This window comes from Eschrichtius robustus, chromosome 12, assembly GCF_028021215.1.
Source record: "Eschrichtius robustus isolate mEscRob2 chromosome 12, mEscRob2.pri, whole genome shotgun sequence".
In the NCBI taxonomy this organism is placed as follows: Eukaryota; Metazoa; Chordata; class Mammalia; order Artiodactyla; family Eschrichtiidae; genus Eschrichtius; species Eschrichtius robustus.
In genome coordinates this window covers 5,510,001-5,535,632 of record NC_090835.1, presented here as the reverse complement: position 1 = coordinate 5,535,632, position 25,632 = coordinate 5,510,001, and the positions used below count along the sequence as shown (strand labels likewise).

General features: G+C 42.6%; 1 protein-coding gene across 1 annotated transcript in view; it reads right to left on the bottom strand.

The window, feature by feature from the left end:
• The window catches only part of TAMM41 (TAM41 mitochondrial translocator assembly and maintenance homolog), a 55,342-nt gene extending 34,060 nt beyond the window's left edge, over window positions 1–21,282 (bottom strand). Inside the window, exons 1-4 of the mRNA XM_068557872.1 lie at window positions 20,917–21,282; window positions 18,267–18,449; window positions 15,753–15,845; window positions 8,596–8,746 (exon numbers count right to left, since the gene is read on the bottom strand). Coding sequence (XP_068413973.1) covers window positions 8,596–8,746; window positions 15,753–15,845; window positions 18,267–18,449; window positions 20,917–21,051 — 562 coding nt within the window. The 5' untranslated portion in view covers window positions 21,052–21,282. The remainder of the gene's footprint in view (window positions 1–8,595; window positions 8,747–15,752; window positions 15,846–18,266; window positions 18,450–20,916) is intronic.
• Between the last annotated feature and the right edge of the window lie 4,350 nt (window positions 21,283–25,632).

The following is a 25,632-nucleotide window of genomic DNA, read 5'->3' as shown; positions in this document are numbered from 1 at the left end:
GGCAACGTAATACTCACTTTAAACAGTTTTTTTTTTTTTGAGATATAATTCACATACCATACAATTCATCTATGTCAAGTACATAATTCCATGCTTTTTAGTATATTTACAGGGCTATGCAACCATCTAATTTTAGACCATTTCAGCCTCCCTAAAAGAAACCCTGTACCAACAGTCACTCTCCCTCCACCCATCCACCCGCAGCCCCAGGCAAAGACTAATCTGCTTTCTGTCTCTATAGATTTGCCTATCCTGGACATTTTACATAAGTGGAATTGCACAACTTATGGTCTCTTATGATTAGCATAATGTTTTCAAAGTTCATCATGTTGTAGCACTTATCAGTACTTATTCCTGTTTATGACTAAATAATATTCCACTGGATGGATGTACCACATTTTATTTATCCATCTCTCAGTTGATGGGTATTTGGGTTGTTTTTACTTTTTGGCCATTTTTTATGAATAACGCTGCTATGACCATTTGTGTATGACTTTTTGTCTGGATATATGTTTTCATCTCTCTTGGGTAGATACCCAGGAGTAGAACTGTTGGGTCATATAGTTACTCTAAGTTTAATATTTTGAGGGACTGCCAAACTGTTTTTCCAAAGCGGCTGTGCCATTTTACATGCTACCAGCAATGTATGAGGGTTTCAGCTTCTCCACATCCTCGTCAACACCCGTTCTCATCTGTCGTTTTGATTGTAGCCATTGTAGTGGGTATGAAACAGGGTCTCTATGGTTTGTTTGACATTTCCCTAATGACGAATGATGCTGAGCATCTTTTCATGTGCTTATTTGCTATTTGTATACTTTCTTTGAAAAAAATGTCCTTTGCCCATTTCTATATTAGGTTATTTGTCTTTTTACTGCATTCTAAGAATTCTTCATACATTCTGGATACTTAGTCCCTTATCAGATACATGATTTGTAAGTCTTTTCTCCCATTTTGTTGGTTGCCTTTTCACTTTCTTGACAGTTTTGTTTGCAGCACAGAAGTTTAATTTTTATATAGTCCCATTTATCTATTTCTTCTTTTGTTGCTTGTGCTTTTGGTGTATACCTAAGAAACCACTGCATAACCCAAAGTGACTCTTCTAAAAGTCTTACAGTTTTAGCTCTTATATCCATGATTCATTTTGAGTTCATTTTGTGTAGGGTGTATGTTAGGGGGTCCAACTTCATTCTTTTGCATGTGGACAAAATAATTCTTATTTTAAAAAAGATGACCAAGGCAGTATTTCTAGGAGGTAGCCTAACACATCATTCGAAATACATCCCCAAAATACCTCCATGGCTGCAGAAAACATACCATCACTGCACGTGGAAGAGAATGAGATAAGAATAAATAGCTGATGTACTCAGTGATATAAATTTGAATCATATATAAATTTTTTGGGACTTCCCTGGTGGCACAATGGTTAAGAATCCACCTGCCAATGCAGGGGACACGGGTTCGAGCCCTGGTCCGGGAAGATCCCACGTGCCACGGAGCAACTAAGTCCATGCGTCACAACTATTGAGCCTGCACTCTACAGCCTGTGAGTCACAACTACTGAAGCCTGCGTGCCACAGCTAGTGAAGCCCGCGCACCTAGAGCCTGTGCTCCACAACAAGAGAAGCCACCGCAATGAGAAGCCCGCGCACCACAATGAAGAGTAGCCCCCGCTCACCGCAACTAGAGAAAGCCTGCACGCAGCAACGAAGACCCAACAACGAAGACCCAACACAGCCAATAATAAATAAATAAATTTATTTAAAATAAATAAATCAATAAATCAATCAATAAATAAAATTTTCTCTTCCTTTAGAGAACACATAACGGAGAGGTGCAGGGAGGGATGGGGAGGAATCAGATTTATGATACTGGTTCGGGAAGGAACCAATGTCACAACCATCCACGCATTCATTCATCAAGTATTTACTGAGCACCTAGTACACGTCAGGTACCACTGTAAGCCCTGGAGGACAGTAAGCAAAGCAGGCAAGAACGTCTGCCCTCAGCATCCTAGTGGTAGAACAAGGACCAGAGACAAGAATCCCAACAAATGAACAGTACTTCAGATGATGGAAAGTGCACCGAAGAAAACACAAGCTGAAAAAGCTCACCGGAAATGGGGAGCGAGACACAAGGGGCCCTGGGGAAGAGTGTCCCAGGTGTAAACCAGGAATGACACATGCCTCACAGACACTTTGTAGAGCAGTGAAGGGCTAAGAGCAAGGGTTCTGGAACCAGAGTGGCTGTGTTCTAATCCAAGCTCAGGACTAGAAGCTACATGACCCAGGACAGGCTACTTACTTCTCTGGGTTTCGGTATCCTCAAATGTAAAATGGAAGCAGCAGTAGTTGTTAGTTTACAAGTTTCCAGGATTAAATGAGTTAATACATGCAAAGCACTTACAACAATACCTGACACACAGTAAGTAATCCAGAAACATTAGATATGACTGGTGATTAATATCCCTTCAGGAGTGTTGCATGCTCAGAAATTAGCAAGTGACTGAGTAAAAAGAGTTCCAAGTGAGGCTTCAGCAAAAGCTCAAGGTTGCCAAGCCTGGAGAAGTATGCTTCCAAATTATTCAAAGAGTCAATCCCTAACATGCAAGTCATTCAATGACACTGCTTGCAAGTTCACAGATGGTGTGACTGTCATGGAATAAACCTTAACACTCTCACCCCAGAGAAAATGTTTCTTTACTGGCTTTGACCAGGATCCAGAAATGGGGATGTTTACTCACACTTTAGAGTTCGGGCACCCATTTCTAATTTTTTTTCTCCAAGAATCACTCAACTGGCACTTCCTCACTGCTTTGTCGTATTCCTAGAAGCAGCTGAGACTGCGTTCAGACAATCTGGCATCAAAACAAACCCATTATCTCTCTTACTGACAGTGCTTGAAGGTGTTTTTTGTTTCCTAAGGACTGTAAAGGGCCAAGTGAATCCACCTGATTTAAGTACTCTGCTCACTTAAACAGGCATTATTTGTCAACATGCAACAAGTTCTATGATTATTATAACTGACAACATAATTCCAATTTGGAGAATGTGTCCAAGGAAGTTAGACAACTTCCAACTCTGCCCCCTTCCATACCAAAGTAATTTGGCCAAAGTGATTCGCAGCAGTGTCATTAATAAAACAATGATGGACGGAGGCAGGCTGAGCGCCCACCAATCACTGAATGATCGAGCAAATAAAGGTGTCTCAGCCTGAGGAAAACCTCTGTAGCCAGCAATAGTACACGATAATAGTAATAAATAATAATAGCAGTCACTTTCTGAGCCCCAACCATCAATGAGGTATGAAGCTGGGGGCTTTTATAAATATTATCTCATTGAAAACCTTTTTATGAGATAGTTATTTCTGTTTTACAATGAAGAAAACAGGCTCAGAAAGGTTCCAGCACCTCCACAAGGCTGGTGTTCAAACTCAGGTCTGACTGTAGTCTTGCCCTTTCTAAGTGGCTGTGTTAATACACGCAAACATGTATCCAGAATAATAAGGGCTAACATTTACTGAGCATTTACTATGTGCCAGGCACTGGGCTAAGCACTTTACATGTATGATTTAATTTAATCCCTATAAAAACCTTTTTTAGAGAGAACTTTTTTAGAGAGAACTTCTTTTTTTTTTTTTTTTAAAAGAAACTGAGTCACAAGGAGGCAGAAAGTTAATTAAGGTTACAGCTAAGATGTGAACCCAGGAGTCTGACTGGGTCTTTAACACTTTACTAATGCTCCCTTCCATGAAGTAATATTATGATTTAGAAAAAAAAAAAAAAAAAGCAAAGTACTAAATATCAATAGAATACTTAATTGAAGCAGTTAATGGTTTGACCTTGATTATTTTCACGTGAAACTGTTCACATCTCTGAGGCACTGCCCTAGTTCGAGCCCTCATCACCATCCAGACTTGCTGGGCTCTGTCCATCCACCCAACACACATGCACAGATGCCTGCCATGAGCCACGGCAGAGTTCCGGAGGCCAAGGATACAGGGCAACCGACACAGACTCGGTCCTAACTATCCTTCCCACAGACTCCTCTCTGCCTGGTCAGCTCTCACCCGGGCTCTGCTCACAGGTCCTCAGAGGCTGGTGCTCAGTTCCAGCGTCACCTTGGGAGAGGCCTTCCCTGGTTACGCTAAAGTAACGTTCTCCTTCCTCCCCTAGTCTGTGCTGCCACGTGTTTGCTGTTTTTTTAACTACAAAGAAAGCCCCACGAGGGCAGGGACCGTGCCTGCCTTGTTTATTTCCTTCATCCCCAGAGCTTACAAGGGCGCCGGGCAGAGAAGACTCCCCTAATTATATGCTGAATGAAAAAACTTTCCTGTTTTTGGTCTCTTTCCCTCCTGCACACTGCTGGCAAAATTATCTTTCCACAACAACAAATCTTGGACCAACTTTCAATGCTTGAAAACTTCTGTGGCTCTTAGTTGTGTACTGCTTGTCAAATTCCCACCTCTTCACTTTGTATTCAATGCCCTGCCCAACCCCGGCCTAACCTCTTCTCCAAAATACCAGAGAGGCAGTGAATTTAAATGGTTAAGAGTGTGGGCTAAGATTCCAGCTCCACCACCTACTAATCTACCAGAAAACTGACCTGAGACAGATTTGGGCCTTGGTTTTCTCACCTATTAAATGGCGACAATAATAGAGCACCCAGTCAAAGGGTTGTGGTGAGGATTAAGCTAGTTATTAGATCAAAAGTATTGAGAGTCATTCCTGGTACACAATAAAAAATGCGACTTTCTCCTGCCGTAAGCCATGGACCTGAGTCACATCAATCTGCTCCTTCTTCCCTAAACAAGCCATGCTTTTCACACTCCCCTGCCCTTTCCACATGGGCTGTTTTTTAAATCTACCATTGACTCACCATGACTGTATATGTTTATTAATGTGCAGTTCTTTACAGCAGAAACTGTAGCTTTAGCTCTTCATAAGTTATGCGACGCTGATTCACTTGATAAATGTTAAACCAGGATCATTACCTAAAATTAGTCATTTTAATAGTTTGTACTTCCATAAGAATGTTCAAGGTGGCCCTTTAAAGTTCATTTGGTTTTCCTTTTCTGATACTTAAATGCTGACTTCTAAGAATAACTGAAGGGTGAGAAAGCTTTCTCCTCCCCAATTTTACAGGCTCTCATCATCCACCTACTCCTTTCTCACCATCATTTATAACAATAATGCCATAAATACTGACCCCAGGGCAGTTAAAGTGATCCTTAAATACTGCATAAAATATAGGGGTTATTATTACTACTAGCAATACTGACAGATCTTGCCTCTGCCAGTAGTTACTGGCAGGAACGTGTCCAATAACACGGAGACACTGTTTTTTCTGTGTCCCTCCCGACCCCGCCTGGGAGAAATGGTGAATTTCACAGGTTAGGGACAACATATTCTCTCTCTCAACTGGAACCAGGTGGAAAATAAATGTCTAAGTTGGAAATAAAAATAGATTGGTGGGTAATTTGAAGTCTGGAACATTCTGAGGGCTTGGGAGGTTTAGGTAGTTTGCCCAAGGGATAGAATCTGATCAATTCAAGGATACTGGGTTCTCAGAAGCCTAAGAAAGGCAGGTAGAAAAGCTTGCCTTTCAACACATCGCCTGGGGCAACTCTCATACCTATGAAGGACACCTGCCTGCAGGGCCCAGATCCTTCCCCATCTGCACTCTCCTAGTATAGTTCCATCATATTATGGGCTAGGTAAGCATTAATTATACTGTGTCCTGGCTTAGGAACAACCATCATATACAATGTTGTTTCAATGGGAAAATATATCCCCAGTCTAAACAACTGGCTTACAGAAGACTTTTTGGAAAACGTCTCATTCATAAGGTAGGGACTACACAGTGTTGGAATTAGTCCCTCTGGAGAGGATCTGCTAAGTATTGTGTCCTAAGTTTTGCGGGAAAAAGAAGCCAACCTCTTTGAAATGAGTAATGTAGGCTACTTGGCCAAATTCTCAGATCCAAATCTGGGTTAAGCAATTACAAATAACAGGAGGCGGCGAGATGAGAAATGGAAGTGACCGGAGGCTGAGGGGCTGGAGTCAGACACAGTGAGGCGCGAGACCCGGCTGTGGGGAGCAGCCCGCTTCCTCCGCCAGCTCTTCCCCCAACAGCCCAGGGCCGGCTCCTTGTCACTATTTCCACCTACGCTCCATGTCACCACCTCAGAGTGCCTTCCCAGACTACCCACTGCGAGACAGCCTTACCCTCAGCCTGATATACTTTCTTCTCTTCATGGCACTTAGCGTGATCTGAAACTGCCTTATTGCTTCTTTACTGTCTGCCTCTCCCTAAAAGACCGGAAACTCCACGAGGAGTTTCACTCGCGTCACGCTTGCTAGTGTGCACCCAGGCCTAGCACAGTGTGTGCCACAGGGAAGACACACAACACAACACACATTTGTTGAACAAACAGGGCTGTAGTACAAGGATTCAGTAATGGAATAAAGGAACAAATGATCCATCCACCTACCTACTATCTATCTACCTACTTTGACCTCCTTATCTGTGTCTGGAACAGCGTCTCTATACAGCAGCCCTTAATAAATATTATAGAAGAAGCGAAACAGAGGAGGATACTGCTATGAATCAGCAAGTGTTTACTGAACAACAGGAGCAACCAGGAGCATGAGACACAGTCCTTCCAGGAGGCAGGGCAACACTCAGCTCAAGACTGAGAGCAGCTTGAATGCTGACTTGACGTCTGCAAATAGGTGGGAGCAGTTACAAGATTCGATAAATGTCTTTAGTCAGTGTTTTGAATTTACAGAGAACTGGAATCCACCTAACACTATGCTGATCTTGACAACGTGGGCAGAGCAGAGAACGGCTCCGCATCTTCTCCCACAAAGTCGACAAAAGGCTTCTGGTCCCCCTTGTCTCACAGGGGAGCGTGGGGAGGGAGGTACCCAGAGGCCCTCCCCACATGTTCATCCTGGAGGCAGCCACGCCACGCTTGCTCCCCTGCCTTTGCCATGAGAAGCTGGAAGCAACCAAGACCAAGGTTATGTCACCTCCTTTCTCGGCCGTGCTGCAATGACAGCTGTGGTCACAGCACACACATTTTGGGAAAAAGACTGAAGAACAAGACCTTTCAGGTCTCTTTCAGCATTGCGTTTCCATGAAATCTTATCTGTACAGGGATTCAGAAAATGAGTCAACTGCCTTTGCGATTTTTTGGGTATAGAGTTCTTTGACTCATACTTAAAAGTTGGGAAAGTGGATATTTATTTAAGATAGTGGTTTTCAAACTATTTTTTAAGTAGCAGGCTACTTTTTTGTAAACGGAGTTTTACATGGACCCTTAACACATTAAAAAGATCAGTGGGCTGCGGTGAGGGGTCGGGCTCCGCCCTCTCGGCCTCCCCTGCGCCCTGACATCTCTGAGGAGCACAACTGGTTTAAGGGGAAAGGAAGTTAATAGTGAGATAAATAAAGAGATGAATGGGGAAGGAGGGCAAGCTCTCCTTAATGCGAGGCAAGATGGAGTGGGCAAGTCTCCACTTTGTGCCCATCATAGTGAAGACTGGCTCAAGCACGGACCATCAGTGGAAACTCACACTAGGAGGGCAAGTTTGGTAAGAAGCAGCGTATTTGCCTCACCTTCAAAAGTCTCCCCAGAGTTCGCTTAGAAGGGAGAAAAGGCTGCTTGTCAGGGCACTAACATCACTGGTCTGCAGACTTCAAATATGTGAATGTCATGCAAGACAAAGAAAGGCTGAGGAAACATTACAAATTAAAAGATAAAAGAGACATGGCATCTAAGTACAATATACGATCCTTGACTGGATCGTGTACTTGAAGGAAAAAAATAGTATAAAGGACATTATTGGGACAACTGACAACGTTTGGAATAAGGATCATCAATTTGACGGAAGTACTGTACTGATGTTAAATTTCCTGAATTTGGTGACTGTACTGTGGTTATGTAAGAGAATGTCCTTGTTCTTAGGAAACACGTACTGAAGTATCTGGCCTAAAGGGGACGTGATATCTGTGACCTACTCTCTAATAGTTCAGAAAAAAATATATAATATGGCGTATTTACACATACAGAGGGAGCAGTGGTTCTCAAAGTGGGAGCCCTTTGGGAGGGGCATCAGCATCACCAGGAACTTGCTAGAAATACAGATTCTTGGGCCCCATCCCAGACCTCCCAGATCAGCTGTCTTGTCTGTTCTAACAAGCCCTCCAGAGGATTCTGCTGCCCACTAGCTTTTGAAAACCACGGATACAAAATGATAAAACAAGTGTGGCGAAACATTTCTGGGGAAAGGGCATATGGCAGTTTTCTGGATCATTACTGAAACTTCTCTGTACCTTTGAAATTGTTTCAAAATAAAATTGAACAATAACAACAACAAAGAGGTTACCCTATGTAGAGATGTGGAAAGGAAGAGACCCTGGGGGCAAGGAGGCAAATCAAAGAACTCCTGCAGCGACCTTCAAAGAGGTGGTGGGATTCAAGCCTCGGCTGCTGCAGCTCCAGGGCAGGGCGAGGGGCGGGGTGTCTGGCCTGCACAGTCTTCCAACAGCGAATCTCCTTCCTGTAGAAAGTACGGGCATGAAGCCTACTGACCTGAATATGAGAGTCTGGCAATCTCTATAAACAGGTCTTCCTCAGAAAAGCTTTCGGGGAGCATGAGGAAAGCAGCGGTCACAGCACTCTGCAGATTTTTATCCAGGGCTGACCTGAGAGTGACATTCTCATTCATTGCTACAATTTTCACCTGGAAAAAGCAGAACATTCAGAAGAAAAATTCCAGAAGTGGAGTATTGCCCAATCTATGTGTTTATACATACACTGAAACTGTCCTAAACACTTAGCCCTGAAGATCTTTGAGTATTAGGCCAGTTGACATGAAATATTATTCTAATAAGCAATTCCGGAGTCTCCTGTTTTAAGTCCAAATCAGAGAACTCGTGACATAGGAAAGAAAAACAAATATTGTTCTTAAATGAGGAAACTCAACATGAGTTTTGAAAAAGAAGTCAGCACAAAATGGAATAAATGACCTTTGGGAAATTTAGTATTTTTTAATTTTTTAATCTCATTGTTCTTCACTTAATTTTATGGTGGACAAAGGCATTTTACTTCTTTATTTAGAACTCACCTCTGTTCTTAACCATACATAACCTAAGCAGGTCATGCTCTATTTTGAGCTGATTTTGAATGTGACTAAGGAAAAGGGAAAGAAAATTAGCTATAGTAGAATCTGCTGTCTTTGACTTCTCCCATCAAGATACAAATTGCTCCAGTGTGTTCTGATTCGTTTTAAAGACTGCAGACTTCTCCCAATCCATCAAGATACAAATTGCTCCAGTGTGTTCTGATTGGTTTTAAAGACTGCACTGCAGGTAAGAGAATGTGTTCAAGTCCTAGCTCCATCTCTTACTAGCTCTGTGACTATGGGCATCATTCCTTATAAGGAATGCTTATAAGGTTGCTGGGAAGATTAAACGAGATGTTTCATCTGAAGCCGCAGCTGAAGTGAGATTCCTTGTGTGTTTCTTGGTGCACAAGGCAAGCGTTTCTCTGAGCCAGGGGTTCTCACCTTTAGTAAGCATCAGAATCTCCTGCAGGGCTTGTTAAACCACATATTATGGGACTTCCCTGGTGGCGCAGTAGTTAAGAATCTGCCTGCCAATGCAAGGGACATGGGTTTGATCCCTGGTCCGGGAAGATCCCACATGCCACGGAGCAACTAAGCCTGTGTGCCACAAATACTGAGCCTGCGCTCCAGAGCCCACATGCCGCAACAACTGAAGCCCGCGCGCCTAGAGCCCGTGCTCCAAAACGAGAAGCCACCGCAATGGGAGGCCTGTGCACCGCAACTAGAGAAAGCCCGTGCACAGCAACAAAGACCCAACGCAGCCAAAAAAAAAAGAAAACAACCACATATTATCAGGCCCATCCTCCAGTGTTTCTGACTCAGTAGGCCTGGATGAGGCCTGAAAATGTACATTTCTAACAGGTTCCCAGGTAATTTTGATGCTGCTGGTTCAGGGTCCACATTTTGAGAACCACTGCTCTAAGGTGTATATTTACTTTGAACTAGAATTGCCAAATCGCTCTTTGTAGCGATTGTGCCAATTTGCACTCCTGACATAATCTTAAACTATCATGTTGCTTCTGATTGATTTTTCTCAACAAGCAAAGGGTCTAGAAATCCCTAATAAGGACACGCATGTATCTGAAATGTAACCACCATCTCTAAATCATTTAGTGCTGTCACCACATTTTTCTCGTGTTCTAGAAAGTAGGGCTTAAATTGCCTTTTATTTATCAAATATAGATAATTTCTGACAAAATTCAGATGGCACATAAAAGACACATACAGTATGAGAAACTCCAAACTAAAATTTTATTAGATAGCAAGGAAAGACAGGAATGATGTATATCCCCAAGTACAGTTTCTTCTCTAATTTTTTTTTATTAATTGTGAAAAGCAATATTAGAAAACATACCTATTTTATAAATCTGGCTTAAGAACCTAAAATCTGTCTTTTACCTTTTGTCCCTACTTTTTTTTAAGGGAATACTTATAACGTACTAACCTCTCATGTGATAGGTAAGCTACTTAATTCCATACTACTGCCTCCTCCCTCTTAATTACAAGGACTTAATGGCCCTGAATTAAGCCTTGCAGCACTTGGGTGAGTTCAGTACTATTGCGAACATCTGCAGATAGTCAAAGCAAGGAGCAGTCCAGAAGCATGATCTGCCCAAGGTTGCATAATGAGTTGATGGCAAAAATCAGGGTAACACCCTTGCACTTGGCAAATCCAGCTCTAAATATTTTGAGTTATCCTCATGCATTCTGTTCTTGTTAACTTTTAATTTTGAAAGATGATTAAAACAAAATTTAAGGTCCTATAATAATTCCTATGTCTATTCCTTGAATAACGTTCCCAAGCCTTATACTCTATACAGAATCAAGGATCTAGGAGGGCAACCTCCTCATCTCACTAACGGGGAAACTGAGGCCCAGAGGGTTAAAAGATCTCCCCACGAGGAACAGTGGCACACCGTACCAGGACCCAGGATTCGTGAAGTGAGCCTGTGAAGCCTGTTTACTTCCAAATTCCTATTCTTCATCCTCATTCACCAGGTCCTGCTCAATAATTCTTCACCCTCTTTTGTGTGTGTGTCGGGGGGGGGGCGGTGGGGGAACTTTTTACAGAAACTCAATGAAAATAGAAGTTATTTTGAGATACTAACAAAGATGCAAAGGAAAGAGTAAGTTTGGGGAAATTTTCCTTTTCAATGAAATACCCTCGTTCTCCAAGAAAGTGTCTACGTAAGGTTGTTAAAAAAAAAAAAAAAAAAGGCAGTCTGTTTGCTACTTAAGGTTAAGAGAGTGAAAATAAAAGCATCCTTACTCAAAGGAAAAATGTCAATTCAGAAGACTCTGCTACTGTGCTGATCTGGTTCTCCAGTGTAAGGTGAACTAGGAACTTGTCTCAGAAGCACTGTCATTTGTTGTTCAGAGTGAAAAGCCAGTGATCTCTTGGGACACTGCCAGAGAGGCCTGGGAAAAAAAGAAAGTCCTCAGATTTGTGAATAGCTGTTTGTATCTGACTGGGAATGCCCCGAACTGAACCACAGATATAGCGTTAGCACTACTGCCAAGGGGAAAATCTTTACTGGAGAGAGGAAGGGGCAACACTTGAAGGGACTTTCAAAAGCCCAACTTGAGAGATTTGTGAGTACCTTTCAAGATAGAAAAAAAGAGAAAGTCACATGTGGTCTCCTCTATAATAGTCACATGGAGACAGAGCTTGAATTGCAAAGAGTGAAGTTATAGTCACAAAGAACACAGTCCTACCTCGTGTTCAAATACTCGACCATTAACCAAATGACACTTCCTGAAGTAGTTTTCCATTCCAAATGAACAGAAAGGCTAATTTTTGCTTAAGGACCAAAAAGAAACAGTGAACATTTGAGCTGGATTAAAAACAACCTTATCATCTACCTGTTGGACTATGGGCTCTTGAGGCTAGCAATGTGGTGGTTTTTTAAAAAAATTCTTTTGGCATGCACAGAGAAAAAAACTTAGTTGTCTGTTGAATAAGTAAATGAATGGCTTAATCTTTTCATTTCCAAGGCTGGAAGTCCAAAGATTTGCTCTCAGCTGGGCAGAGCCAAGACTAGTAAGTCAGGCTTTCCAAGTCCCATTCAGGGACCTTTTATACCACTGGGATTTTACTATCTACAAAAAAGTAAATCAACAAAGTTACAACATGGTGATGCTTGCAAACTGTGAATATACTAACAACCACTGAATTGTACACTTTAAAGCGCTGAATTATATGGTATGTGATTATATCTCAGTAAACCTGTTATAAAAAGCTATATGACTAGCAAGTAAAAGAGAAAATATATTGGAATGAATACATTAAAATAAATTAAAATCCTCTTAACAAGGTGGCAAAATACCATTGTTTGCCAATGTGAATGCTTTAAAAATTCAAGCCATATTATCTATACATGAAATACAAAACAACATGAAATACAAAAATCCAACTTACATTAAATAAATTAGAGAAGTGAAAATACTACTTTAGACTTCTTCTGACTTAAAAAAAGATTGGCCACAACAAGGCTCTATTAAATACTTTTCATGTTTCTTGACTTGGGAAACTGCTTGGTAAATAACTCAAACTTAAAGCTGCACTAGAAGTAAAAATGGGTTAGCTCCTCAATTATGAGGTAAGGTAATGGTAAAGTATGGTAGAAATTTAATTTGCACTCAACTTTTTCCAGAAATGTCCATCTTTTTAATCAAAGTACTCCTTTATATATTTTTTTGATAGTAAACTTTATGTTTTAGAGCAGGTTAAGGTTCACAGCAAAACCAAATGGAAAGTACAGAGAGTCCCCATATATCCTCTGCATATTCCTTTTAAAGACTTAAATTGCTAGTGACTGAGAAATTCTACTCTATTTGCAATATGGAAGATAATTTTAGAGCTTTAGACAATATAATTTAATGTAACTCGTTTTAAAACACATAAGAACAAAAAATTCACACTCATTCTCACAATTCTTTCTTAAGATAGTCACCCATTATTTTCGTCCAAAATGCTACCAACCCTTTCTTTTCATCGGATTTGTTTCATCGAGTTTGATTAATATTTGCTGCCACCTAGAGGTAAAAATAGTTAGTTTAAAGATAGTTATCCTAAGAATTCTCCAGTTAACAGTGATTTCTGCGGGAAAGGGAAACTGGAGGCAGGTGTGGGTGGAAGAGTTAATTCACCCATTTATGATTTTTGATTTTTTAAAATCGTGTCATGTTCAACACCTCAAACGGTTTTTAAGATTGTTTAATTTTCTTGTGCTAGAAGCTTCTTAATAAGACTGAGGGGCAGTCACTGTTATAAAGAACATTTTCTTCTCCAAGTTAGCTGAGAAATGCAGTTTTGTATGATCTGAGCGCAGCTGTCACTACTTGCCTTGAATTGATGTTTTTATTTTTGTAGGATACATGACATTTAGATGAAATGTGAAGTCATTTCCAGTGCTTACATTCTGAGATTTCATGGCATTATAGTTTTCTACAGCCTATTTCTAAAAAAACTTGAACTATTCCAAGCACAAAACATAGTACAGAGAATAATATAACATTTTCACATTCAATATCTCATTTTATCTCAAAATAACTCTGAGACAGGCGAGGACAGAGAGAAGAGAAAGATTGTTTCCTGAGTGTCTACTAGATGCCGGACACTTTAGATCTAGGCATTTCTCAAACACCTTTTGAGGTCGGTGTCACTGGCCTTGTCCCCAGGTGAGGGTGTCACAAGGCCCAGGGAGATTAAGTCACTGGTGCAGGGTCACACATCTGGGGAGTGTCAGAGCTGGGACCCAAACCCCAGTTCTGTCTGATTCTAAAACACCTGTGTCCTTTCCAGCATTACCATTCTGCTTCCAATTTTCAACACCTTTGTGAAGTAGGCAGGGCAAGGATTGCTATTCCCATTCTACAGAGAAACTACCTGAGGTTCAGAAAGGTAAAACAACTTGCCTAAGATCACATAAACAGCTAATAAGTAGCAGGAATGAATAAGGCCCAAGGCTTCTAATTCCACGTTCATTAATCTTCCCATCAAACTACATATTTTGTATATTTAAAAAGAAACTTGGAAAGAAAAGGAATATTTACAAATTTCCAATTACATTTATTTGCTTAATTATGAGGCTCACTAGTTATCCAGCCTAGAAATGAGAAATTCATCTACATAAATATGAAATTAAATCAGTAAGCCTATTGTTTCCAGACTTAAAACGTGTTTTTACTGAAGTAAAAATTATATACTGTACAGTAAAGCAAACAAATCTAATCAGCACGGCTTGACAAATTTTTACACATGGATGTACCCATGTAACTATCACCCTGATCAAATGCTTCTGTATGTCTTAATGACCTACACTGTTAAACTTTAAGCCCAGATACAAGGCAAGAGAATCTGAACCTCCCACATATATCAATAGATTTTATGACACAACCAAGTAAGCTAGGACCGTATAAACTTCTCTAATTTCTTGCCATAGCTGACAAAAAAGGAGCAGCACAGTCACCCATGAGAGGCATTTGGGAATAATTCCTGAACGCTCTTTGGGACCTAAGACCCTCTGACAGCACAGAGAAAATTCTTCCTTGCTGGGAGATTAGCAACTGTGACAACTGCGAATAGTTCTTTTTTTTTTTTTTAATTTTATTTTTTAAATTCTTTTGGCTGCACTGGGTCTTAGTTGTGGCACGTGGGATCCTCACTGCGGCATGCAGGATCTTTCATTGCAGCGTGCAGGCTTCTCTCTAGTTGTGGCATGCGGGTTTTCTCTCTCTAGTTGCGGAGCGCGGGCTCCAGAGCGTGTGGACTCTGTAGTTTGCAGCACGCGGGCTCTCTTGTTGAGGCGCGCGAGCTCAATAGTTGTGACACGCGGGCTTAGTTGCCCTGCGGCATGTGGGATCTTAGTTCCCCGATCAGGGATCAAACCTGAGTCCCCTTCATTGGAAAGTGAATTCTTTACCACTGGACCACCAGGGAAATCCTCAAATAGTTCTTAAACTACGAAAATACCCCTTCTCAGAAAACAGACTCTACAACCGCAAAAAAGAAGAAACCTGATATTTGCGAATGCGAGCCAAAAGTTCAAGTCCACTCGACTTTTTTCCTGTTTTCTGTTTGTTTCCATTTCTAGTAAAGCCGGAGGAGAAGCCTGCCCCTGCAGCCTCCTCCAGCAACGCCCCAGACGAGGGTAGGGCCTGAGGAGGAGAATAAAGGGGATCAGAGTCCACTCGCCTCAGAATGATGACCTGTCTCATTCATTTATTCAACAAATATTTGCTGAATGCGTACTACATGCCAGGCATCGTCCCAGGCACTGTTGGGACAAATCACTGGACAAACAGTGCCCCATGGCCCTTGCATTCCAGAAGAGGCGGCGATCTGGGGAGGCTGACAGAGGCTCCACCAAGGCACTGGACACCTCTTCTGCCATCCTCCCCGGCCAAACGGACTGACCCTGAACCTGATCCATTCAGACAACTGGACAATCTTGAGAGGGAGGGAGGGAGCAGGGTAGGTAATACCTGGATACTGTTTGGCAACAAATTCTGTAGGGAGGGAAAGGAGTGTGAAACTCATTTCTATGTCATTGCAATCACAAAGATCAAAGGAAGGTGAGGTTCAGAGAGGAGAGGCATCCCTAATAAAACACCCACTCACTGGTTTTTGGAGTCGTCCAGCAATGTATAAGTTATTCCAGTTGAGGAGATCTTCAATCAAAACACTAGTGCTAATGATGCCATATTTGATAAGCTGGAAAAGAAAAGAAATGGGCATGAAAAATAGCAAAATACCACACTGATCCTTATGCAAGTACAAAACCTAAAGAAATAAAATAAATTTCTGACCAGAGCAGAAGCTTGATTTCCAAAGCCACTCAAACTGCCTACCTTGTAAAAATACACATCTCCACAAAATCTTTTGCAAAGGATTAGTTTCCAAGACTGTGTGTTTCCTCAGGTATTCGAGGTGAAGTGACCACTGTTTTAACTCGGGCTCTTGTGACGTTAGAGGCAGAGTGGCTCTTAGAGGCTGTCTGGTACTGGTTCTCAGTGGACTGGAAATAAAAAAACTGGTCCTTCACCACAGACACTTCGAGAAGTGATAATATAGTTCACATTTCTCATTTGAGAAATAAGAAACCTGAAGCTCAGAGAGAATAAATGATGTGCCCGAGATGGTACCACAGATAGCAGAGTTAAACTAGGTCCCTGAATTTCAGTCTGGGCTTCCAATGTTTGTTTCATTACAAAGCACAAGAAATTTTCTTTAACGTTTTCACTGACATCCTTTACATGGTGAATTTCTCTTTCACTATAGACTATTTCAAACACTTTTATAATCACAAAGCAACATTCAAAAATAAAACCTCTTTATCAGTGCTGAACACATGGAATTATGGTCAAGCTCATTTCAATAGTAATTCACACAAACCCTGAATGCAGTTGTTCCAGGTTATGAAATCCCATTTGCTTCAACAAATATCTTCAGACTCACTTCATTGAACTTCAGTACCCAAACAGCCTTCTCAGGCTGCAAATATCTTAAAAGTAGCTAAAGAATTTCAATTAAAAAGTACAGTCCCTTTGGCACATAATTATGCCCAAACATTGGGTTACTGGAGCTTGTAATATGATCTGAAACTACTAATTAGAGATCGGCTCAGCATAATATTAATACGGAGAAAGAACAAAGCTACGCGTCCGGCAGGACTAGAGTGGATGTGCAAGGTTGGGCTGAATAACCTTCTTCCCTCCACTCTGGCCATAGTATTGCAGACAGCCCTTCTTGCTGCAGGCGCGTAACAGCTGAGAGGTAATGGGAACATCACAGGGGCCTGTCACTAACTAGCTGCAAGACCTTAGGGAGGTCATTTCCTCTCTCTGAACCTTGGTTTCCTCAGCTGCAAACCACAGGTGGTGTCGGATGGGACCTTAACCAGAAAAGTAAATAAATGGCCCAAAGATGTCACCAATCAATCACAGCACTCATTCCTGCCACGTTCAGATAGGTCTTCAAAATCCTTCTCAAGTCAGTACTCCAACCTCCTGCCCTTCAAAGTGTGGTCCATTGACCAGTAGCACCAGCATCACCAGATGCAGAATATCAGGCTCCATTCCAGACCAACTGAATCAGAATCTGCATTTCAAAAAGAGCCTCAGGTGACTCATCTGTACATCAAAGGATGACTGCTCTAAGCCATCAGCAGCAGGGAGCAAAGCTGGCACAGCAAGTCATCCTCAGCCCAGCTGACCTCTAGGAGGCGTCTGACTCAGTTCCCCATTGGTCCTCTCAGACTGGGGTCCTGCCTAGTTCCTGGAAGCCCTTTTAGAGCCTGGGCCCTCCATACGAAAGACGGCTGGGCAGGGTTCCTGCTGTCACACAACCCTCTGCTGGGATCTGGGTTCTCACCTGCTCTCCAATACCCCTCATCAAATTCCACCCACCCGACGGCAACAAGAGGCACCACATGCTCCCATCTACCTATGAAACCCTCTCCTAGGATACTCTCTTCACTTCCAACTTCTTTCTGGGAGTGTCTGCCCCTCTGTATGTAGATAAGATTAATTTCCACCCTGATCCACAGTGGGCCTGCCTATTCCTCCCACTGCCCAAACCAGCGGTTCTCAAAGTTTGTTTCAGGCCAGTAGCATCAGCAACACTTGAAAGCTTGTTAGAAATGCAAATCTTTGTTGCTAAGAGAGTAAACCTTAAAAGTTCTCATCACCAGAAAAAAAAAAAAATTGTAAATACATGTGGTGATGGATGTGACCTAGACTTATTGTGGTGATCACCTCACTATATATATATAACTATCAAATCATTACGTTGCACACCTAAAACTACTACAATGTTATATGACAATTACCGCTCAGTTTTTAAAAAATGCAAATCCTCAAACCCTACCCCAGACCTACTGAATCAGGAACTCTGGGGGTGGGACCCAGCCATCTGTGTGTCCTAAAGGCACTCCAGGTGATTTTGATGCACACTAAAATTTGAGAACCAGAAAAAATTTGGCCAAAGGCAAAAAATAAAAACAGTCACATTCACCACCTTCATCCAGCAAAAGTGTGAACATTTCCTAACTGTAAGAACACATTTATTTAGCTGGTATTCTATTAACAAAGATTAATAACCACCCAAGTAAGACAAAGGCCCGCTGTCACTTACCCTCCCATCACACATGATCAATGGGTTGTAGTAAACCCCGGCGCCGTAGTTATTCTGGACAGTGGTGATAAACCTGGGCCCCAAAACTTTTAGGAAAGAGTAATGGTTCCAATTTTTCTTCAGGTTTTTTGAATGCCATGCAACAGGGTCATCGACAGTGAACACGAAGTCCAGCATGGCATTCTGGGAGGGGAAGGAAAGAGAATAATTTTAGTTTTAATTCCTAGAAAGGCACCTAGGCAGAGCGGAGAGCTCCAAGACTCTATGCTGCTGTGATTAACAGCAGACCCATGGTTGTCATCAGAAACTTAAGCAAGTCTCTGGAACCAATCTGAGCTTCGTTTTTGTCAACGCACATAATAACAGTAACACTTATTGAAGTGATGTTCCAGACCTCTTTTAAACACTTTATATATTATACATATAGTAACTCTTTTTAGCCTCATAACAATCCTACAAGGTAGGTACTGTCATTATCCCATTTTCATAGGAAAGGAAACCAAGGCACAGAGTAAGTTCCTTGCCCAAGGACACATGGCTAATGAGTGACAGACATAATCTGGTTCCACATTCTGTGCTGGACCACTATGCTACACTGTCTTTCACCTAAATCTAGTTAAACATGCTCTACTTTTCTCCTAGATCAAATAACACCATATGGACAAGCTCTATAAAGCGTTATGTAAAGGGAAATGTTATTTTAACTCTCACCCATTCGCCAACCACTCACTGAGCACCTACGATGAGCTCTGATAGGTCCTGGGATAGAGGTAAAGGCCTCAAAGTCTACTGGGGAGAATAGACAGGTTGCTAGCAAAAGGACTTGGTAGGAGAACACAAAATGCACTAATTTCACTCAGAATGGGGTCAGAGAAGGAGGAATTTTCCTACAGGTTCATATTCTTCCAGACTCTGATAAGTCTGAGTCTTAAAAGAATGTGCAAGAGTTAAGTGGGCTTGGTGAAGTACTAGGAGGCCTGAGGAAGGGAGGGAGTACTGTTAGAGGAAAACACTCTTGTGGAGATGAGAGCCGGTAGGACTGGAATGGGACGCAGGCAGGGGAGTGGCGGGAGATGGGACCAGAGAGGGAGGCTGGTTGCCACGCTAAGAAATGTTCCTGCAGTAGAAAGGGAGGAGGAGAGACTAAAGGATGGAACACCACATGAGGCTAACTGTCACTAAGGCACTGAGGGCAGGGGCCCATCTGGGAGAGACTTAGGTGCTGGGGTTTACTTGTTAACTTGTAGGGAATGAGGGTGAGGGAAAAAGAAGGACCTTTTCTTGGAGGGAATTCCAGGTCTGCTCAAAGGAAAATCTACACAGGAAAATGAAGAGGCGGCTATAGAATCAGGAGGCCAAGGCCTGTTCTGAGTTTCCCACAGTGTGATCCACAAATCAGTGGTGATACTTAAGAGTTGGGGTGGACATGTTTTTTAAAAATTTACGTTAACGTATGTTACAAGAAAATAACTAGCCTATTGCAAACTACAATTAGGTTGCCCAAACTATATGCCCCAAATCTGTAATTTCTCATATGCTGTCAATTTAGGGAAAACTATTACTTAAATACTAGTATAGGTGGGAAACAGGAAATCCAAGCAACAGTACAGATGGCCTCACCAGGAAGCGAACAGACGAAGGTTAACTGAAAGACATATTACAGCCAGGTGTCCAAATCCACGAGTCCCTACTGCAAACTGCACACTACCATTTCCTTCATTTATTAAAGAAACCCAGTCCAGAACACGAGTTGCACAGACAGAAAACATCTCTATCTAGACTCCTGCTCCTTTTACATTAATTCAGCAAGAGTTCAAGAGCTGTATCAAAGTCAATTAAAAGCCTCATTTAAATGAAAAATATCTGCCTGCCACTTGTCTGCTATGTCTTGAATCTTGTCGCCACCTTGGAAGCAGTTTTTTTTTCCATTTGCAGAAGAAAAAAAAAAAAAACCTGCAATCACAAGGAAAACTGTACCCTCACTACTGTTGTGCTCAGCCAACTCCGAAGAGAACAACGCCTAGCCCTAAACAGACTCTTGTTAAATGTCCTGAGCAGGGGCAAATATACTGGTCATCACTAACTTCTGCTGTTAGTTAACGTCACTGCACATCCCCTGACCCTACAATCAGTCCGTCAGCTTCCCGAAGTCAGGAGAATCATTTTGTATTTTCTCCTACAGCCAGAGACGTGATTCTCAAGCTTGGCTGCGTAGTAGAATCACCTGGGAAGTTTTAAAAATTCCTGAAGCCCAGGCTCATCTCAGACCAATTAAATCTCAATCTCCGCAGCTGGAACCCAGATATCAGTATTTTTTTAAACTTCCCAGAACACTCCAATGTTCAGCCAAGGCTGGGAACACTGAACTAGCTCCTGGCAAATATTTCTTTTCCTTTCTTCCATCTTGTCCCCGCATTAGCTCTTCCCTCCGCATGATTGCACCTCCCGCTCTAGACCTAAGCTGACTCCTACGTATCTTCAAAACTCAGCTCACGCTGTCGTTCTACTAGGAGCACTTCTGTACGGTTTGTACTTTGCCAGTTGATACGTGGAGTGCGCAGAGCAGACAGGCAGCTCTAGGGCTCTGGAGGGACCGAAGGCAAAGGGAACTCGTGAGAACATTCCCAGCGTGGGGCCGGCCCGGGCTCACCTTCTGGTCTGAGCTGGGCCCCGCCTGGCGGTACACCCCCGAGCCGTAGGCGAAAGCCAGGCTCAGCTCCTCGGGGAAGTGAGACAGGATCTTGCGAAAGGCCACCCCCGAGCTCTGCAAAGCCTGAAGAGCCATGGGGCCGGGGCTCAGACAGGGACCCTTGGAGGACAGCAGGCGGGGAACGAGTACCCGCTCAGGGTGGGAGATGGAAGCCGGAGACCGGCCCAGACGGGAGAAGGCTGGAGCCGGGGGCGGGGAGTGGAGAAGCCGGCAAGGACTCGGAGCTGCACACCAGTCAGACACGAAGCCGGTAGGCACCCGGCAGGGAACCGGGTGGGCGTCGGTCAGGCTGGTCTAGCGCCCACCCCGGGCCACGCCTCCTACACGCACACGTGCTCCGAAGGCGCAAGAGTAAGAGCAGGCGCTCGCGCGCGAGCGGGGACGCGAGGCCTTCGCAGAGACCCCTAGTGGTCGGAGGAGCGCACTGCAGGCTGGCAGCCTGGGACGGTGACCTGGACATGAGTGGGGGAAAGTAACAGCTGATTGAACTGCTTTTGAACCTTAATAATTCTTTTTTGTTCTCGCCTCAAACCACATTTTAATAAGTGACTAGGAAATCATGCGTGTAGTATTGCAGACGATCTTTTTGATGAGGTGAAATTCATATAACCTAAAATTGTACGCTTTACTATTCAGTGGCATTTACTGCATTCGCAACGTGTGTAACCATGTCTCTATGCAGCTCCAAAACTGCAGAAGATTTTGAAGGTTTAGGAAAACACAAATAAGATTACAATCACCCCCAATCCCACCATCCAGAGATTATTACTGTTAAGAGTTTGCTGTGTCTTCTTCCCATTAAACCCCTTTTCAAATCCGATAATGGGTATGAAAGTGTTCCATAAATGGTAAAAACAAAAACAACAACAACAATAACAAAAAGCCTGCACCAAGGTTCTCTGATATTTGTATTTAATTTTAAGGATGGGGAGGAGTATTTGCCCCTTCGTTTGGGGGACTGGGCTCACAAAAGGGCACCTTAAATGCAGTTTCTGGTGGAAACGGGACCCCAGGTGAAGAGCTCACCTCTTTGTGTATAACTAGAGAAACTTGCTCCAGGTCACAGGGCCATTCAGGATGTAGTCTGAGTCCCCAGACAGAGACTTTTCAGATACTCTTCCCTTCTTCCCTGATGATCATGTCCTCTCAACAATAACAGAAGTAGTAATAGCTAAACTTGGGTAACGGTGATGCACTCACATGCATTTTTCATTGAGTTCCCTCTACTGCCTTGTGGGAGGAAGTGATTGCCTTCATTTTACAGATGAAGCAGCTAAGCGTTAGAGAAAGCAATGTGCTTGGGATCACATCAGCCTGTGGCAAAACTGGAATGAAGAATCTGGCTCCATGTCCTACAATTCCACTCGGTCCTTGAAGGGTTTTGAGCAGGGACCTGTCAGGCTCAAATGTTAGCCTGGATCAGAGTGGGGAAAGAGAGGCAGGGAGACCAGTTAGGAAGCTGTTACCATAGTCTCATTGTGAATTAAGTTGCCTGGCCTGGGGTGATAGAGGCAGGGATGGGATTAATTCAATTTGAAAAATGATTATTGGAATTCAAACTCTGAGGTTAGTGCTGAGGATCAAGATGACTAGGAATGCTGCTTTGCAGGCACTCACGGTCTATGGAGGAGACAGACAAGCAAACCCAGAATATAACGTGCGGTGGTGAAGCTGGGTACCCAGTGCCCTGCAGGACCTATGATGAGGGAGCGTCAATCAGTTCTGGATGTGCAGGGAGAGACCAGAGGAGATTTTGCAGTGATGGCATTTGAGCCAGGCCTTAAAGGATGGGTAGGAGATTATCAAGCAGAAGACAGATGGGAGATTCTACCAAGGAAGGATCGATCAATAGGACAATAATAATAAGTGACAATTGTTTATTTTCTATTCCAAGCATTCTCTATACTTATCTATTCTTTTCATTCCAAAGACCCCTGAGGCAGGTTCTCTTAGACTATCATTTTTCACAAGAGGAAACAGACCACCTAAGAGGAGAAGCAGATTTCCCCAATCCCACAGTTAGGAGTGTGGCAAAGTCAGGGTTTGAACCCAGGGCTCCTGAGCTCCAAAGGCCGAGCTCATTACCACCTTGTTTCAGAGCCTTCTAAAGTGGGCAGCTTGTGAGGCAAGGGAAGGGCATGGGAAACCAGCTGGTTTTACTCCATCAACCAAGGTTGAGGAGCAGCTGCCATGGCCACCACAAGGCCAGAAAGAGGATGGCAGAAGGGAGACACAGTGTGGCTCAGTCTCCCTCTGGGAACACAGGCATTTTGGTTCATTCTGACTAAACACTACCCTTGCCCCGATGGCCAGAATCTGAGATGCACTCACCGTGGAATTACACTGAAACCTTTCACCTAAAGGTAGTGAATAAATCTCTGCCGGCATATTTCTTTTCTTTTTTTTCTTTCTTCCCTTGAGGAAATAATTCCGCTTTTTTTTTCCCCCCTCTCTTTGCAAAAGTAATCCATACTCATAAAAATGTAAACATTACAAAAATATGGATACCATCCCCCAGAGATCACCACTGGTAATCTTTGGTACATATTCCTCCACATATTTTTCTATGAATATATGAACATTAAAAACACTTTAAAATGGAAGCATATGATAGATACTCTTTTGCAATTTGCTTTTTTTCATTTAAAATATCAGGGACACCTTTCCATATCAGAATATATAGATCTATCTCATTCCATTTATTAGCAAAATTTTCTAAAATATGGATATGCCATCATTTGTTTAAACATTTTCATGTTGATGGATATAGATTATTGCCATTTTTTTGTACATGCAAACAATGCTACAGTGAACATCCTTTTACATAGAGCTTTGGAATATATGCAAGTATTGCTAAAAAGGAGATTCCTAGAAGGGGACTTGCTGGGTCAAAGTGTCAGGACGTTGCTAAAGTCTCCTCCAAAAAATTGTGCCAATTTCCACTCCCACCAATGGAGTTCAGCCCTGGATATAAATAAAGATTCTGCAACGTTTCTCCATTTTTTTCCCTTGCAGGCTTTCACACGTAATTATCAGTAATTTTCATTTTCATAAACACTTTCTTTCCTGATAATGCAAAAGCACCAACTGGAAAGTTCCATCACGTTCCTGTGTGCATTTCGCCTCTCCCCAGAAAGAGGCAGAAGCAATGTAGCAAGAACACATTTGTATTCTTCAGCAGAATTCTCCCTGCTCCTAGAAGCTCATCCACTTCCTTTTAAATTACCATAGCTTGCTAAGTTAGAAGCTATTAAAAAGCTCTAGTGTTCTATATAATCACTTTAGGGTTCTATTGGAGCTCTCATACCAATGAAATAAAAACATTAGAGAGCCATTTTAAAATATAGATAAATACCACTTGATTTGACTGCATGTTGGATCTCATTTTCCTGATTTATCCCGCTGTTGGCTTTGTGCTCCTTAACAATGACCTTGTCAGGCTAGGTTTCACCAGGAGAATGTTCACCTATTCCATTTTCTGAAAAATCCTGTGAAATCTCTAAAACTTTTATGCCTTAGTTTTTCTTCTAATCAGTGTTTAAGTAAAAGGCATAAAGTGTTTGGGAAAAGAAACTTCAGGTTCTGTGATCCTTACAATTAACCATATTTTCAGTTGACCTGCTGATGGACGTAAAGGAGAAAGGTCTGGATCTGTCTCATCAGAGGTGGGTCACCTGCCACATCTGTCCATTCTCAGCTGAAGGACGTGTCAAAACTGGGCCAGATTGAGAGCATCTTTAATACATTTTTAGTCTCTCATCGGGGCGCTGAGAGACCACCTGAGTTTGAATCAGGGCCCCAGTAGTTAATAGCTGTGTGACCTTGAGTAAGACAGCTGAAGATCTCTGTGCCTTCTTTTCCTCATTTGTAGGATGGGCATATGAATAATACCTACCTTTTAGCATCATTGGGACAGCCAATGAAATAGTATCCAGAAAGTGCCTGCCACAGAGCAAGCTCTCAGAAAATGTTCTCTGTCGTATTGGATTCTGAAGAGACAATGTACAAGAGGGATTAAGAAGCATAAGTATACCTAATATCTTTATGGCACTTAGCATTTCACACAAAGAACTTTTCCAGACATGGTTTTATTTAATTCTTAAAACAAATCCTGGGAAATTAGTGGTTACTAGTCCAATTTTACAGATGGATAAATTGAAGTGTAGAAAAATGAAGTCATTTGCTTGAAGTCCCAATACGGTGCCAAATCTAATTCTTTTCCTCTTGTACCATAAAAATAACGCAAACCGTTTATTTTCCCAAGGGATTCATTCATTCATTCATTCTCCCATTGAAATCTTCCTCTTCCTTTACCCTCAGTTCAAATATCACCCCCTTCTAATCAGAAGTAACTGTTCTGTCCTCCATGCCCACATGTAACTCTTTGCTTATAGCTCTCCAGCCCTGGTCTTAAATACGAAATGTGTCCATCAAGAAGAGTTATAGGGCTTCCCTGGTGGCGCAGTGGTTGAGAATCTGCCTGCTAATGCAGGGGACACGGGTTCGAGCCCTGGTCTGGGAAGATCCCACATGCCACGGAGCAACTAGGCCCATGAGCCACAACTACTGAGCCTGCGCGTCTGGAGCCTGTGCTCCACAGCAAGAGAGGCCGCAATAGTGAGAGGCCCGTGCGCCGCGATGAAGAGTGGCCCCCAC